The following is an 18,459-nucleotide window of genomic DNA, read 5'->3' on the forward strand; positions in this document are numbered from 1 at the left end:
TGTGTTTATCTTTAACTCAAATATATTTACATTAAGCGTGTTCAATGTTATGACAGATTGTGTTTATTATGCATTCTTTAAGAAGGCAATAATGTCGAAGGTCACCCGCATTTAGGGGAGTTTGGTAATTTGGGAAGTGCTGATGAGTTTGGTTTGGGAGATAGGATGAGAGTAGACGTTGAAGGCGATGTGGGGTTAGAAAATGAAAAGAAAGAAGATTTGGGTCGTGATGCCACCTCTGGTGATAGACAGCCTCGTCCATTAGCTTCAGGTAATGCAGGAGAGAGTTTTGAGATTATCAATACAGTGTCTCAATCAAAGTTTCTAGTCAGAAGACGTGCAAAAAGAGTAGCACCTGCTAAATATATGATAAATATTAGAAGGCGGGATAGGAAGGTCACAGCTGCTATTACTACTTCATATAGTATCGATGGCATACCGAAAAAATTGCAACGAACCTTACCTTGACCATCATCTACTTTGAAGTTTGACCCATACAAATCGGTACCCACCAGACTTATAAAAAAGTTTGACCACTTCATGAAGTCTAATCATGTAGCAAAGGTAGACGTGGACCATTTTTATGTGGATAAAGAATTTTTTGATAGGCTTATAACTAGTTAAAAGTGACTAATTCACGATGTATGTTTTGGATCGAGATTTTTATTTATTAGTTTGTTGAATTTGATACATTGTTGTTAAATTGCATGGATGTAATTTAAAATTAATTTGTATTTCAATGTAGCATATAGAAGTTATGCCTTACTTATTTCGAGCACGTGCCAATCGATTCCTGGATGGTTTTTATCCTAGTTTCAAGGTGATTGATGGTCGATTTTGGTACGTAAAAAAGTTATCATGGTTGTCGTATATTTAGCTTATGAACTTGTGGATTTTGTATTAATAATGGAGGGGAATGATAGAGTGCATTATGATCGATTTATAATGAATTTAATGATGAATAATTAATAATTTATCTTGTTATAGCGATACATTAAGATGTCATACGGAATGTTCATTGCCAATCCATCTAATTATGGGTTCCAAGATGAGATGCAATCATATGTTTTGGGGATTTGAATAAAGGAGTCAAAGCCATGGTGAAGCGTAAATCATGTACAAAATATGTGTCCTAATTGTGTAATATTAATTGTTTATTTAATTATTTTTTCTTTATTTATTTATTATTCTAACTGGATTAATGTAATTTACTGACAGTTATTGATACCATTGGATAAGCAAAACACGCAGTGGCTTTTAGAGTACGTGGATTTGAAAGAGTACCATATGACCATATACGACTCGGATAAGGCTGACAATCGGAAGAGGGCAGATACGTGTTTTAAAAAATTAGGCATTATGTTGCCTTATCTATTGGGGCCTGCACGTTTCTATGAGGAGCAGTAGGATCTTGCAGATTCTGTTGATGAGTTCACCTGTGCATTGGCATAAAATTGCCCCCAACAAGCTAATCAGTAAATCTCCTTAACACTAACATGTTTGTTGAATAAATTTAACTACTAAATATGGTTGTAATTATATTATTGTTTTGTTGTAATAATAAATATTTTACAGCGGTGACTATGGCATTTTTATGCTGAAATGCATAAAGTTTTTACATGCTAGATTACCATTGAACTTCTCATAAGACAACATAGTATTTTTCATAAGGACGTATACTCACGAGGTGTATAACAAGGAACTAAGTATATGAGTTAGGCGGTGGACAATGTCACAATGTTTGTCTTTTTTAATGCTATGTTTTTGTTACTTAATTATTGTTTTGTTAATTCATCATGTTCATAGTCTCTTGAATGTAAAGATAGTGATAAGTTTTCATGTTCATTTTACAAAGATAATAATGGGGTTCGATGTGAAGATAACTAATTTACTTTCTTGAAAACATGACATTTTTTGCTTGTGTAAGAGAATTTCCTCCTGTCGGAAATAACTTATCTCCTTTCGAAAATAACTTCCTACTGTCGGAAATCATTTTTCTTTAGTTGGAAAATCATTTCCAATAGATGAATAAATTAATATTTGGGGAAAAAAATGAAAATGAGAGTGGAGACAAAATATATCATGAACTTAATGAATGAAAGTCCAATGGATTTATTACCTATAAAATCTTTAAGTCTCATCCATCGGTGCAAGTATTACTGACATTTTTTTGAAATAGGGTGTGACATAATATATATATATATATATATATTAAATTCAATTAATCCTATATAAATCTTAATGATAATTACTATATAAGATGAAGATGGATTTAACAAATAATGTATTGACTTTTAAAATCAATAACTAATTGAAAAACGAAAAATTGATACATGCCAATGTTCTTCCTTTCAAAAATATTTGGACATTCCAAAAAATATTTTGTAAACTAAAGATTTAAAATCATTTCCATAATGCCACTTTTCATTTAAGAATAAATTCTTAAACTAAAATTTCTAAATACGTACTACACCATTAACACAACATAAAAAAAGCATTATCATCGAGTAGAAAATATATCCATGATACAAAATAATTGTCCAAAGATATTAAATTATAACACTAAATTAGAAATTCCTAATTGGAAGCATAAGACAATGGATTTGTATATCTCTGCCTATAATGTCCAATACCATCGCATCAGCTACATCTACATCCAATAACATCTTCACCTTAAGATAGTATGCATTGCATCATTGGCCTATCGACTCGCCTACATGTCCATCTTGGTGGAAGAACAATATGACTTGACACATCATCCGGAGCATGCCACTGTTTTTCATCTAACACAAGGTAAATGGACTCACTATAAGCTGCACGATATGCATCCTCAGTGTAGTAATGAGAACACATGCTATAAGAAGTAATTTTATGTTCTTTACAAGCAGCAATACAATGATCACAAGGATATTGATCAAGATCAAAGATTTTGCATAAGCATATTTTTTATTGGAGGTTAACTGTACCCTTCAAACTCCCACCTTCCACAAGAAACTCATACATATTAATGGTTTTCACACGGAGCCTGATAAACTCCAAATTGTGATGTTTGAGTTGTTTTTCCATATGGTCAGTCACAGGCTTCGTCAATTTTACACCTGCAGTTTGTCATTTATAAAACCACCTTTGCATCAAATCTTGTATATGCTCAATCAATTCTACCATTGGCATCTCTATAGCATCTAGCAAAATATTATTCAAACTTTCAGCAATACTGGTGGTCATGATAGTGTACATTTTACATTGAGAAAGAGAACATGCCCACCTTGTAAGGTCACATGCTCGGATGTATTGGGCAGCCCTACTGTCTTTTGCCTCAATTTAACCTATATATAACTTAAAATTTTCAACCAAATATGCATTAGCTGCGAGCATGAAACATTGTATTATCGTATCATCATTGTTTGCATGTCCATTTGCTTGAATATTTTTACTTATATAGTACTGCACAGCCATGGTATGCTTTAGGAAAAACTTTCCATATTACCTTTTCACTACCTGGGTGTCTATCACTCACAAATACTAAATTCAAAAAATCTCCAATGGCATCCTTGAAGTTTTGGAAAAATCATGTATATGGTTGCTTGTTCTCTCCATCTCCAATGCCAAAAGCCAAAATATATATTTGCTTATCACCATCCATGCCCCGTGCAATACACATGTATCCTTTGTATTTTCCTTTCAAAGTAGTCACATCAATAGCCAACACGGGTCTTATGTGGAATATAAATCCCCTAATGCATGCTCCAATTGCTATAAAGAAATATACAAAATGGTTATTGTCATCTATTTTGATATGTGTAAGAGTCCCTAGATTTTTTTACACTAACTCATAACAGTAGGCAGGCAACTTAACAAAATTCTTCTCTGGAGATCCCCTAACACTGTTAAGTGCATATTCTTTACCTCCCCATACTCTCCCCATACTTTATTAAAGCTTCTATTCACCCCATATTTTTGTAGAAAGTCATGCTGAATTTCTTTAAGTTTGTAAACATGTGCAATCCCTTCATATTTAGATTTGATACATTGCCCGATAACCCGACTACTCACCTATCACAACAAATATTTCCCCATTTTTTAATTTGGTTGCACGTAGTCACAAGTATTTTCTAAACACAAAACCTCATAGCGTTGTATAGTTTATCGTGTCACCTTACACTCTTTATTTTCATGCATGCAATAAATACTCAGTTATTCTGTATGTCACCTTTGTTGCGAAATATCTGTCCAACTATAATGCTCTCACAGCCAATGAACTTTGATGAGAATATGGCTAAATAATCACTTCTGGTACTCAATAATAAGTGGCCACTTGTAGCACAATAAACCCTAATATCATCAACTCCTTCATTGTTCTTTTCAGGATGCATATTATTATTAGTGTCAAGCAACTCATGTTCAAAATCTACATCATTATGATCAACATCATCTTACTAAATATTAACATCATCCCCTACTGCATTGCAATTCTCATAATTATTAATATTATACAACTGCTCATACTCCTCTTGGTTAGGAAACCGTTTAGCACAGTCACCTCCAACATCAACTCCTTCATGGATGTTAAGTGATGTCCAGGATCCACAGATATCAACTTGATCTCTAAACTGAGTTTCATGAGCTATAATGTCATAAAATGTAGTCTCAATAGGTTCATATTCAGGACCTTATGGTAGACGAATACCAATTGGAGGACGAGTAAAAGATAGATGATTACTCTCACTATCCGAAGCAAAGGTTGTTTTATGAACATCTCTAAATACATGTTCAACTTTCGAAATTACCTCAACATACAATGGAGGTCACATCATTGTCATTCCTTCATTCCTCACTTCTTGAAGAAAACATTTTACATCCCTATCATTGCTTATTTTTGTAGGATCCAACTTTTCTGCACATTGACCATATATCTATTTTAGTTTAGCAAATATTCAGTTCACTCTATCTCAGTAGAGTTAAAAATCTCATCCTTTAACTCTGATTTTGTGCATTTTTTGCCGATGGAAACCATTATATTTTTACCATTTTGATACTCCCAATGTCAGGACCTGTCCAAGATTCTTCACCGGAACCTTAGACAAGTCCTAATCCCAGAGAAAACCCTACCGAACCTTAAATGGAAAATCCAGCAGCATCTCCCCTAAGGGTTAGACTTACCACAATTTCTCTACACAAAAAACACACTTCTAATAACAGCGCCTTATTCCTCCCACCTTACTACAATTAAAATCCACAAATTTCCAGAACTTCCGTAAAAAATACAGGGATTCATAACAGTACAAAATTAAATAATGTCCAATACAGTATACAGAGCAATTAGAATTACATCACTAATATAAAAGTTATTACAACAGGGAATGGAAAGGATTATAACAAGATAGAAAAATAAAGGAAGAAAGAACTTCTTGAATTATCAGCAACAAAAAAGACGTCGAGCTCGCTTGGACGATCAACGTCTACTAACTTAGGTCTAAGGGAAGTTAGGGAACGAATTTAAAAATATAATATGCTAATCAGCTCAGTGAATGATCCAATCTACTATACAATAATAATAATAACATAACAAATAAAATGAATTTAATCAATTAATAATAAATAAGTAATTAATGAATATTAAATATTTCAAAATAATATTTTCTCTCAAAACTCTCACAGTTCACTCAGTTAGAAATGTTCCCCTTTTAAAACATTTTACAAAACCCCATAATATGTTCCCCACAAACATTGAGATTATAAATAATAAATAAAATGCAATAAATTAAAATAATAATTAGGAGAGCTTGATGCAAAAAAAAATTAATCTCAGAAATTAAATTATAAAATCTAATTAAATAAATCCATAAATAATGACAAGAAAATCTACTAATTAATTCAAACATTTAATTAAAAAGGTGATAAAATGCCATGGAAATTTTTATATAAATTTTCAAATTTAAGTAAACCTTAAAAACATAATAAAATAATTTTATATATTTTAAGACATAATTTTAAATAAATGATGAAATCCCAATTTAATACTTTTAATTTCAAATATAATTTTTGAAACATAATAATTTATGAAAATCAAATCTAGAAAACAAATTGACGCACCACACTATATACCAGTGATGTCCAACATCACCTAGCGTCCAGAGTACTGCCTGACGGAGAGCTTAAAGAGAGAAACTAGCATCCAGGGCGAGCCACCATGCCCACCAGAGAAACTTGCCATCGATGGTGCATCTGGTGGCCAATGGCCCTAAAATTTGGTGGGGAGGTAGATCAGAGGATGGGTAAGCCAATGGGACCGACGCGTGTAACTGTCAGGTGGTCGGAAAAGGCTTGCTGGGTGGTGGCCGGTTTCTCACTCTCACACCTCTTTCTCTCTCTTCCTCTCACCCCCACACTCAAATTTTTTCCAATTAAAAAGCCACCCATGGGTGCCACTGTGCACTCACGGGATTGGCTGGGGAGTCAAAACGTGGCACACACTGTGTACATGTTTTACACACACACAAAAGAATATAAAATAATGCAATCTTAGAAAAATTTTACAGGTCTATAACTTTTCAACCAAATGTCAAAATTAAGCGTGCTACTAGTCTATAGACTCGTATCAATGAGTACTTTACAACATACAAGAGTAAAAAAAAAAAATTCTATAAAAATAAAAAGTCAAACTTGGCACCCTCGGACAGTTTGGACCGCAACTTGTCTTGCTCATAACTTCAAAATGGTAGCTCCGTTTCGACGTGCTACTAGTCTACGAACTCGGAACAACACATACTTCGCAATGATGCCTCAGTCAAAGCAGAATTGCATCCGGAACAAAAAGTCAAAATTTATCCCTTCGTGGTCAATAGCGGTCAAACCCGGTCAACGTGAAAAAAATTCTAGTGTACTTTGGGAAGAGGTGTTACACCCAATGACCACCATCATTTCGCACCAATGTTTCATCAAATAAAACCGCAATTACAATATCATCATTTCCATTTTACTACAAAATTAAATGAATAATGTTAAACTAAATTAATAAATATATAAAAATATGAATAATACTAAACAAACATATAAACTGTTTCAAAAAAGCCGATTTTGTTTTTTTTTTTTTCTTTGGCCAAATATAATGATTTCCTACTTGTGGAAAACTAGCGGAAAACTGATAAACTGGCTGAAAATGGTGGAAGTTCATTTTTTTTACCAATTTTCCTCCGCTTTTACTGGTTTTTGCAATTTTTTAGTTCTATACAACTTTTTCCCCATTTTCACACCACATGTCACCTAAATATATTTAAACTCAAATATAACAGCTCATAAACTAATTTATTATATACCCATATTAAAAAAAATTTTAAAAATACAAAAGTGAGAAAATAAAAGAATAATAAAGTAGTTGGACAATTTCACATCATTTTGCACCAATATTTCATCTAATAAGAAAAAGAAAAATTTTTACGTGAGTTTAACTTCAAAAGTGAACAAATACAAAAAAAAAAAAAAAAAATGAAAGTAGATGAGATGCCAAGAAAAACAAGCTCACTAGTGAGAATATTTTTCTGAAAAGGTGAACGGGTGTTTATTTAAAGAAGGATTAAAAAGAAAATGGTAAGAAGAAAAATATTTTATAATTTTTAATTTAGTCAATGATATTTTTGTATTTTATAGTTTTTAATTTAATCAAAGATATTTTTATATACAGTCGGCTAATTTTAAAAAAATAAATAAAAATTTTACCATTTTTTAAATTTTGATTGTTTGGTGGCTGTTTGTCAGAAAAAGCCTGATACGGACCTTACAGAGTGGGGTTTCCAACGTTAGGCTTGGGCCTTCAGTCACGGCCCATGGACAGAGTGCCCTCTGTAACTGCTCCTTTTCCCTGGTTTAGACTGTTTTAAACTTTGAAAGGCAAAAAGAATAAAATCTGTTTGTAATTTAAATCTTGAGTTCAAAGGCTCAAAGCAACGAGATAGGAAATCTGAGGGTCAAAAGAGTCAAACTGTACTACATTCCAATCGAGAAAGTAATAGCAAATGAGTGGTGCTTTATTTTGTAGAGACTTCCCTCCCTCTTTTTACCAATTTGCTTTTTGCTTTGCTCATTATTACCCTTGTCGTCCACCACCATCATTCATTTCTTTTCCTTCAAACTTCCCATATTACACGGTTTTTCTCACCATCCATTACCCTTCTTCTTCTTCTTATTCTTCAACACCAACTCAACTCAGAGATACACAGTCAGTCCCATTTCCAATTTCCAAGCGTACCATGAGAATGCAAGCTTGTTCCCTCTGTAAGTAAACCACAAACTTTATTTTAACTCCTCGTTGAACTTTTCTTTGTTAGAAATTCAACACTTATCCGTTTGATTTATTCTTATATGCATGACTTCTCCGATTCTTCCAGAGAATTCTCTGTTTATGTTCCTGTCTTTACCATTCTTAAGCATTTTCTTCATTTCTTTTGTTCTTGCTAAGTAGAGATATACAAGGAAGGCAAACCCGAAACTCTTTAAGAGTCATGCTTCTTTTTGTGGGTGTTTCACTGTTCTGTGCTTCCTGATGCTGAAAATTCACTTTTTTGTTTTCTTTGCACTTCAATGTAAATATCTATACCTCAGTGCACGATAAGAAAAGTAGAGAAGGAGAGAGAGAGAGAGAGAGAGAGAGAGAGAGAGAGAGGTGCACACCAAAACCAAAACACATTTTCACTCCAATCATATTATGTACCATTACATCAGGAATCAGCAAGAAAAATCAAGAAGAAAAGAAAGAAAAAATCTTATTCTATACCTTTTGCACACCCAAAAACAAAAAAATAAAATAAGGATATGTTTCAACAGGTTATCATTTTTACTTTTTTTTTTTTTTTTTTTTTTTGCTCTCCTTTTTCTGTTTATTTTCATCATATAATCTAGCTGGGATATAGGCGAGATGCCGATGTATACTTACACTCTGCATAACTATGGAATACACAGCAGGTTCTGTACAACTGACAAATCAAGGTCAAAAAAATGGAACACCAGGAACCATATTGCACGAGAAGACAAAAAAAAAGAATGACACACCGAGCACACAAACTTTAAATGTGAGTACCAAGTAGTTACTCTGGAGTCTGGGGTAGTAGTAAACTCTTTAGGGTAAGAAAGAACACAGTAACACCTTGTTAGATGTGTCCTAAGTCGCTAGAATGCGCCATAGCATTCTAGATCTTGATGTTTTGGAATGCAGATCTAAACATGCCTCTGTAAAATTTTGGGCCGAAATTGCTGCAATTCCTGAGAGAAGGAATTCAAACAAGAAGGAAAGTAGAACTGTTGTATGTGAGGTAAATCAGGAAGGTTGGTTAGAGACTATGGAGCAGGGCTCTTTTGCAGGATGGTGGCTGTGAAGGATTGGTGATTGGGCTTGGGGACTCCATTCCAAGTGTTTTAAGCAAGAAGTTCCTCTCCTGAAGAAATGGAATAGAATGAGTCATTAGTCTTAAATCAAGATTCAGATACAAACTTAGGCACATGCTAAAACAATTAACATAAAATGTAAAGTTAGTATCTTATAGTTATGGTGACAGCAAAAGAATTTTTGTGACAGAAGAACGAGCTTCGGCATCAACAGATTTGATCTTGTGAACCAGAATACGGTTCCAAAGTATGAATAGCTTCAGGCTTTTCACCGATTAGACAATGGTGCAAGGAATGGGAGCATTAGATATGAAAAACAATCAGGATCTAGATGATTTTAATTCTTACTCTGCTATCTAGCCATCTAGGTAAATTCCTGCTCACTTTAGGAAACATTTTTTGTTTGTTTGTTTGTTTTCGTTCTTCTCAACTGTTGCCTCACTGTTTTCTGATGCTTTATTTCTCCCAATGATAAACAGTACTGTCTAAAATATGACTTGTATGTAACTTAATGGGCTGAAATATTAACAACTAGTGTTGCTACAACTATTGCAAAACTATATTTGGCTCAGTGTCCATGAAGTCAAGTCCTATAAGAGAATCAAACAATCAAGATTCAACAAAGTTCTTCATGCTACTGCAACTACTAATGGCTTGATTCGCATTAGTACAAACTAGCAAATCTTTATCACTTAAAAGGAGAGCTACATTGCTGACGCACACAAAATTTCCCAATCCCACTATGATTGCAACCACTATCACCATTAATGCTAACCTTCCCCAGTTACTGAATCGCTTGCCAGTTAGTAGATTCTACCAGTATTTTGGTGTCAGAAATTGAAACTGACAATTATAATTTGATACGGACTCCACGTGCTTACCATTATGACCTTTTCTTTCTTTTTTCTTTTTTCTTTTTTTTTTTTTTTTTTTTTTTTTAATGAAAGCTACCATTACTGAGCTGAAAATGGATAGAATAAGCATTTGTCATCCTCCACTTAGGCCACCCTAGCCATTACTCAGTGGACTGATGGTCTCCAACTATTTTCTACTCCCATTGTTGGTGCTGACTCACTACCTTACTAGCTCACTATTCTTAGCAGTTAGCACTATTCCTAAATACTGACACAATTATTTACGCCTCTACCAGTACTACCAATGCTGATGCTGCTCCCACTTGTACTGCTCATAATTTACAGTTACCACTAACAGTTTCGTATTCATAACATCTGAATTCCTTGGACAACTTACACTTTCAGAAAATTTTGGGCTGGGGATTCCTGCTGCCAAGGATCTGAACAGTGGTGTAACTTGAATTGGAGAACTGAACTCAGTACTTGACAATGCAGAAATCACTTGGTCCGTGTTTGATCCTTCATCGCAGGAAGGGAATATCTCTGCTGCAATAAGATTATATATTTCATCAGCATATCCAACTCAATTTGATTAGCGATAAAATTACCAGCCTTTCAGACTGTATGATGTAACATTACCTTGACTACCAGTTCCACCAGAAAGTATCCCTTTGTCACATTCACCAAGACCATTTTTGTCTCCAATATGAAATGTTTGTCCGACATCCTGGTGTGCTGCACCAATTTCAGCTTGCATTTGTTCTGCTCTATCAACCGCTGTATGAGACACAAGTGTTGATCCTGTGCTGTATTCAGAGCTTCCTGGAGACTCATCATATAGATCTGGCTGCCTGCATTGTATTTTCCATCGGTCAGAATTTGTGAGGTCATGAAAACTACTTAGATTTGAACAAAAGTCCTTTATCACCTCCAAGATGGTCGACTTTCTTCGTTACTACTCCTTAAGTCTTCCAACAAATCCTTGAAGTCTTCAAGCTCAAAATCAAAATCACTGATTCTATATTTGCAAGCGTCACTTTCTTTGCTATTGTTGAGGAAATCCTGGAGAACCTGAATATTGTACAGATGAATATTAGAAGAGATGCAAACTAATTTAAAGTATTTGAAATTTCTCCAAAGAGGAATCTATAGAATTTAAGTGCAAGTGCAAATGTTCTTTATTTGCACCACAAATATGCGAGAATTAAGAAATGTCCTTGCAGTTTGAACAAAGAAGAAAGAAATCTAAAAGAAAAAAGGTTAAGGGTCAACCATATTTGATGACCATAAATTTCTTTCAGACTGGATCGAGTGATATTAATTAAAGGATTTTATCTGTTTAGACCCCTATTAGGCATTCAACTTATATTTTTCCCTTTTCATGCAAGTAAGTGGATTTTTTAGTGCTGACTTAGTAGAACAAGTTCCTAGATAGATGTGCAGCAGCTGAAACCTAAACAAACAAAATTACTTCTTACCTTCCAAGCATTTTCCAGACTCTGATCTGTGTTTTCTGAGTTAACTTTCAGTGCCAGTGAGCTGAGCAATTCTGCTTGTTGTATCAAAGCATTAATCTTCGGATCATCCTTTTTGAGAAATGATCCTTGATCCTTGTTACTCTGTACTCCTAATTGATGAGAATTAAAGAAAAATATTTTAGATTCTCCAGTCTTAGTAGAAGGAAAAATGTAAGCGCACACATAAATTTTTCAAAATGAAAAAAATTTGATCCACACTGTGTTGGCTGAACAGGAAATTTTTGCTTTCTTCTTTTGGACTTGAAAAAGAAGAAAGGAAAATTTATTATTTGATCTCACTTTTTTCTCACAATGTGCTTCACAGGTGTTCTACAGCAATCTGATCAAGTGCCAAAACAAAATGTTTTCAAGTTGTGGTGATTTACCATCAGTAGAAACATCCTTGGTGTCATTGACATGATGTTGGGCTGGCAAGTTGTTTACATTGTGAACATTCTGAACTAATACTGCAAATGGAGCTCTTAATTGCTGATTCATCATCCCTCCGCATGGCTTATGCAATCTGTCAGTCAAGTTGCACTTTTCCGTGTAGTCAGAGTTGTGAGTCCTCCTGTTTTCCAAGAAGAATTAGTTCTACAGTCTACTACATAGAGAAACAAGTTTCTTATGATGATTTGACAATGCAATTTCTATTGTACCTTATCTTCTTTGCAGATCCTGTAGTTTCTGAAATACCATCTGTACCAAATCCATTTTGGATTATAATCCTTTTGTTGTTGGAATTAATAAGCGAAGTTGTGTTTTCTTTTGCTAAGGCTTCGTATTTTGCTCTCTTCTTGCACAAGGTGGAGAAACGGTTTTTCACAGCATTGTCAGTCCTGTATAAGCGAGCATAATTATTGCTTGAGCTTGATAATCACAGGAACTATCGGACCACAGAAAGGGAGAAAAGAAAAGCATGCGTATCTACCTGCCTGAAACAACCTTTGCTATTTCTGTCCATCTGTTACCAAAAATCTTCTGAGCCTGCAGATCACCTTCAGTGATTAGATTTTAACCACATTTCAATCATGGGTTAAATAACGTTAAACCATATTAATATTTCATTGGTGTTGTCTGCTTAACTTTTGCTGGACAGATTAGAAAAAAGCAGTTAATCTTAAGTATGGCCTACTTTTCACAAATGGTACTTGCAAAGCAGATTCTAAAAACCCATCAAATATTTATGGGCGGAAAATGATATTTTCAGCAAACACAAAAAGTTACTTAATCAACTTGAGTAGAAAATGTTTTTGAGGCTTCCCTTTAAGTTAAACCTTACCCTAATCAATATTGAATGCATAAACTTAAGTAGTTTCAGAATTTTTTGCAGACAATCAATTACCTCACATAAGAGCATGTCTTCCTCTGGTGACCATCCTCCTTTCTTGAAGTCAGAATTCAAATATGTGTACCATCTGCAAACATCATTATCAAACCCATATCAAAACAAATAGTGAAACCCAATAACTGCAAAAACAGAAAAACAGAGAATCCCATGAAAACTCCAAATCGAAACATTATCACTATTCACTAAGTTACTAACAATCGATCACCTTCTTCTGCACTGTCTGGTTGTTTTGTCCTTGAACTTGGATGCTATGATTGCCCAACTGCAAAAACAACAAATAAGAGAAAAAGCCCTCAACACCATTTTCCGGGAACAAAAAATTATTTCATCCCCTAATTTTGTTTAAACAGCAACCAACGGTATTAATCAGATTAATAGAACAATATGAATGGAACTCATACTTCTCTGTTCCATGGATACTGATTTGCTCACGAAGTATATCATCCTCCTGAAACTCAAACAACCCATTTCAGATAAACATCCAATGAAGAAGATCAACAACAAAAAAACAAATAAAAAAAATTAAAAAAAAAAAAGGGAAGATATTTAGAGCTTAAAATAATGGACCTCTTGAGTCCACGTAACGATGTGGCGCTCCTTCTTCTTGGAATCTTCATTACCAGACTTCTTCTTGATATGCTGCTGCATTGTTTTATTCACTTCACTCTCTTTCTTAGACGCTCCGTCCCTTTATTGAATCCAAGTCGCATACTAAAGCCAAAAGCCTTCAAAGTCTTTCTTTTTTTCCTTTTTTTTTCCTCTTAAATATTTATTTTATTGCTGCTGTGTGAGAGAGACTATAAGAGCACTATATATTAAAATAGGCCAACCCCAAAAAGGAACCCTTCCCTCTCTTTCTTTTTATCCCCAATCTTTTACAGAACACTGTTGGCGTTTTGGGTTCAAAACGTAACTATAAGCATAATTCCAAAGCGCTCTTCAAAAAAGAACTATCTTTTGATGTCTAAAAGAACACTATACGGCAACCGGATTGCCTCGGATTCTAACTTTTCGGCCACCTTTGATTTCTTCCACTATATGCTCTGGATTCAAACAGAAATTAATCACAACCCAAAAAAAGAATAAAAGATTTAAAAAAAAAAAAAAATCAGAATCCAAAAAAGAAAAAGAAAAAAATAAAATTTGGGAAATACTTTAGTAATGAACAAATGCCTACATATGGGAATGCTAAAGTGGCACTATAAACAATCAACAAAAATGGGCAAGTGGGTTTAGATGAAAATGCTTTTATGGAAACATGAAAAAACGGTTTCGATTTGTATATGTATGTATAATCGTAGATCTGGGTATTCAAATTCAGAAACAAAAGAAATGGAAATATATATATTGGAAACAGAGCATTTGGCCTAAAAAAAGTTGCTTACTTTACATCTAAGTTAGGATCGGAAAGAGAGAGTTGGGTGTGGGACTGACCAGAAAATGTCCACAGAAGTCCAACAAGCGTAGTAGTAGTAGAAGTAGTAATAGTAATCATCTGTTTTAATTTTCTCTTCTCTCTCTACAAACTTTTTTGAAACTCTCTCTCTCTCTCTCTCTCTCTCTCCTTTTTTCTCCTTCTTACAAGGATTTCATTTCTTATTAAAAGTTTATAAAAAAAAAATAACAATCATAATTAATAATTAAAATCAACGGATTTCTTGCTTTAGTGCGCGGGTATGAAGGGAAGTTTGAAAATAACGCTGAATTCCATGAGATAACATTTAATGGATGATTTCATTGTGGACTAGACAGACTATTCCCCACATTGCACACACACACATGTATTTTTTTATTAGATATATATGTCTTTCACGTATCATCATCAATTATATGTAACATGTACATACACTATTACATATGATATTATATATTATATAGATGTATGTGAAATGGATGGTGATGATGATGATGATGATGATGATGATGATGATGATGGGTTTGGTTTGATTGTTCAAATTTTTGAAAATGGAGGTTGTGTTTTTTAAAAAGAACTTCACCATCTTCGTGACCCAACCATTTTACACTTCATCTCCATGACATGGTATTTTCTCTTTGATCAGCACCTTCCTTCTTTGTTTTTATATTTTTGGTTTTTAGCAGTTTTTTTTTTTTTTTTCAAATTCTTTTTGGATAATGAGGGTGTTGGGCGCGTGAAGGACACGTTCTGATGCTATTGGAAGAGATGATTGATACAGTCAGCAAATTTCAGATATGTGATTGGACGTTGTTATAATATGCAAAACATGTTGGGTATGGGTTTGTAGTGTGAGATTGCACGGGAATATAATGTTTTTCACGCTCCAAAGCAGAGAGGGGGGGGGCTGTGGCTACAGGATATTGGCTGGCTACTGCCTACTGGGTTCCCTCTTTCCTAATATTTTTTTTTTTTCCACTTTTTAGAATTTGCCAAAAAAATATATATTGACCAAAAAAAATGAAATTGGTTTCAAAATTGAAACTTTGCAAATGTTTTTCTATACATGTGGATGGTGTTATTTGGAGTGTTATAAAACTGTTTTTAAAACAGCTTGAATAAGTGATGTACTTATTTGGATATTGTTTTCTTATCTATTTGTTTGTTGTTGGACTAATTGCTATTGTAATGGTTGAAGAAGTAAACACCGATAATTATTTATTTGATTGCCTGTTTTGGCTTTTTGGCTTTTTTTTAAAAATCAAGTTTTTGCCTGTTTTGGCTTTATATATACTGTTCATCCTCCAATAAATTTAAATATCGTTCTGGGACCCTTTTAGAAAAATTGGCAACTTTAGAATATTAACAGGATTTTAGAATTACTTATTTATTAGATATTTCTAACAACTAATTTACCATTGCAAATTCCAGACTAGATGTTTTCCATATGGGATTGGTAACATCCTCCTCTTTAGTTGTCATGAAAAAAATGGCTTCCCAACAATTCAAAGCTGTGCATGAATTTACATTTAATTAATTGATATTTTAGGCTTCACTAAAATTTTTTTGTCATTAATGCCCTTATTGACTCATATAAAACATTGTAATATAACAATATATTTTGCTTTATTAAGAAGGGTAAAGGCTACTTAACAAATGTTCGTACGTTTTTTTTTCATGCATATATATACATATTATAATTAAATATATAATTTATTGCCTGTAAAATAATTTAGCATATATATTTATACATATATATATATATATATTACATACCAAAAGTGCAAAATTGTTATTATCAATCATTTGAAAATCTAGAAATGTTCAAACAGTGATTAAATATTCACGAATTGGATTGCTATCGATAGCCAACCTGAAAAGTACAACCACAAACAAAAAATGCAAACAAGAAAATATACGATTTTTTTTTAGGTAAGAGTACAAGAATATATAGCTAGCAATTCACCCAAAAAAAAAATAAAAATAAAAATAAATAAAAGCAAAGCTCGCAATATATACCTATATACATGGAGTTAAACTAATCAAGATGATTTGATAATTTTAATATCATATTTTTTTTTATTATTCATTGTATCACATATCAAAATTTAAAATTTAAAATTTTAAAAATTATTAAATATAAATTTAATGATATATTAAAAATATATTAGAAAAAAATAAATCTTGATAAATATAATTTTAAATTTTAACCATTGATTTAATTAAAAAATTAAAAATAAAAATTTAATATTTAATTTTGATATTAAAAATTTAATTCAAGTCTAATTTATATATATATATATATATATATGTAACAATAAGTCAAAAAAGTAGAGGCAGGCTCAATTTAATTAAATTGAAAAGTACTAAAGAGAAGGTCTTGATCAGAGGCATATGTAGCACAAGTTACCCTTTTATTTACTATCGATATATTAGGACAAACATTTATATGTTAAAAAGTAATAGTCAGACGAATAAGAGAGAAAAACAGCTAACCCAAAACCCCACATAGATAACTCTTTCAACGAAGTGACACAAACCTAACAAAATAATAAAATCTACGGCCAAGTTTGAACTTTTGTTAATTTCAAATTTGCAAACTTTATTTTGTGGGCCTAAATCACTTGGCCGGCTGTTAATTAATAATATTAAATGGAAGAAAATTGTGAAACATAATTTCTATAGTTTCATACACCCCTTTAACATTACTTTGACAAAGTATCATTTCCAATTAGCAATTGGGCTAGTAGCTGGTTGTGATTACTGTTTCATAGGGAGTTGAAATCCATGTTGGGAGATTGTGTTTATGATGTTGTAATTAATTAATCTTTTCAATCTAGATTAGTAATAATTGAATAATTAACAAAACGGATTTACCTACCAGCTAGAATAACGTCCACGTGGATAAGACCAATATAAGCCACGTTGGGTTAAAAAAGGTAGAATGGGGGAATCAACAAGAGCAATCTTATCCAACTTTTTAAAATGGTTAAATGGGTGGAGCCCTCCAGATGGACGAAAAAAAATTTAAAAAAAATAAAAAAATCTGCAGATGGCCATCTCATTGGTCTCTTTCTTGACAGCGAAAGTCTCCCGCCAAAAAGGACGGTTTGATTCAAGTAACAAAGCCCATCTTAGTCATTTGCATTGCGAATAGAAGATTATGTAGAAATGATTATACATTTGAGACGGGGAATGAGAATGACATGCACAACTATGAGCTTTCTCAGTAGGGAATCTCAAAATACACACACACACACACACACATACATATATATATATATATATATATATATATATATATATATATATATATATATATATATTTTTTTTTTCCCTATAATATATATTAAGAACCTAATATATCAATATTTTAAATATAATTTTGAAAGATAAATTCAATTAAATAAATATGAATATTTAAATTTAATTCAATTAAAATAAATATGAATATTGTAACAATAGTTTTAGCAAAAAGTATATATATGATATTATATCAATGAAACATGGTAACATGGTAAATTATTACCCCAAAAAAAAAAAAGATATATATATATATAGAAATATATACTTGTTACATACTATACTATATTTCTCATTATAAATTACAACATAGTTTTCATACAATAGCAATATTTTTTAACATTTGCCATATTATAAAAATTTCTAATTTAATAAAGTTGGAGATGTACTGATTAAAAAATTCTTATATATATATAGTTAGACTCTAATGAAAATGTTAAGTCGAGGATATCATGAGATTGCAAATTTTACAATATCTAGTAATATATTATGGAAGCAAATAAAATGTTGCTCAAAAATCTTTATAATATTTTTAAGTTAACTTTCTCGTTTAAACCAGATTGTATGTATGCATATATATATATATATATGGCATGTAAAAGGTAGTTAAAAAAGTGGCAATGGTAGAGGAGGGCTATGAAA

The 18,459-nt window shown here is 32.6% G+C and overlaps 1 protein-coding gene across 5 annotated transcripts; it reads right to left on the reverse strand.

Annotated features, from left to right (window-relative positions):
• Nucleotides 1–8,660: 8,660 nt before the first annotated feature.
• LOC107428833 (transcription factor MYB124) lies at nt 8,661–14,699 on the reverse strand. Of its 5 annotated transcripts, none has more exons than XM_025078636.3 (13): nt 14,535–14,699; nt 13,668–14,143; nt 13,502–13,548; nt 13,306–13,362; nt 13,095–13,167; nt 12,681–12,736; nt 12,409–12,588; nt 12,136–12,320; nt 11,711–11,859; nt 11,161–11,303; nt 10,872–11,083; nt 10,630–10,778; nt 8,661–9,428 (listed from the first exon to the last, which is right to left on the reverse strand). In XM_025078636.3, exons 2-13 carry the CDS (start codon nt 13,746–13,748, stop codon nt 9,324–9,326), a joined length of 1,437 nt encoding a protein of 478 aa, XP_024934404.2. In that variant the 5' UTR covers nt 13,749–14,143; nt 14,535–14,699; the 3' UTR covers nt 8,661–9,323. The 5 variants fall into 5 exon arrangements, with proteins under 5 accessions (XP_024934404.2, XP_015894912.2, XP_015894913.2 ...); XM_016039426.4 differs by having other exon boundaries at nt 14,486–14,692; XM_016039427.4 differs by having other exon boundaries at nt 10,630–10,775; nt 14,486–14,691.
• Nucleotides 14,700–18,459: the final 3,760 nt, after the last annotated feature.

Source organism: Ziziphus jujuba, chromosome 12 (assembly GCF_031755915.1).
Source record: "Ziziphus jujuba cultivar Dongzao chromosome 12, ASM3175591v1".
In the NCBI taxonomy this organism is placed as follows: domain Eukaryota; kingdom Viridiplantae; phylum Streptophyta; class Magnoliopsida; order Rosales; family Rhamnaceae; genus Ziziphus; species Ziziphus jujuba.

Bases quoted from the DNA above. Each gene is read 5' to 3' on its own strand.
- LOC107428833 (XM_025078636.3), bottom strand. From the start codon at position 13,748: ATGCAGCAGCATATCAAGAAGAAGTCTGGTAATGAAGATTCCAAGAAG. The intron at 13,549-13,667 runs GTCCATTATTTT...TTTGAGTTTCAG, and splicing joins TCGTTACGTGGACTCAAGAG to GAGGATGATATACTTCGTGA. The intron at 12,737-13,094 runs GTAATTGATTGT...GGTGATCTGCAG, and splicing joins AAGACATGCTCTTATGTGAG to GCTCAGAAGATTTTTGGTAA.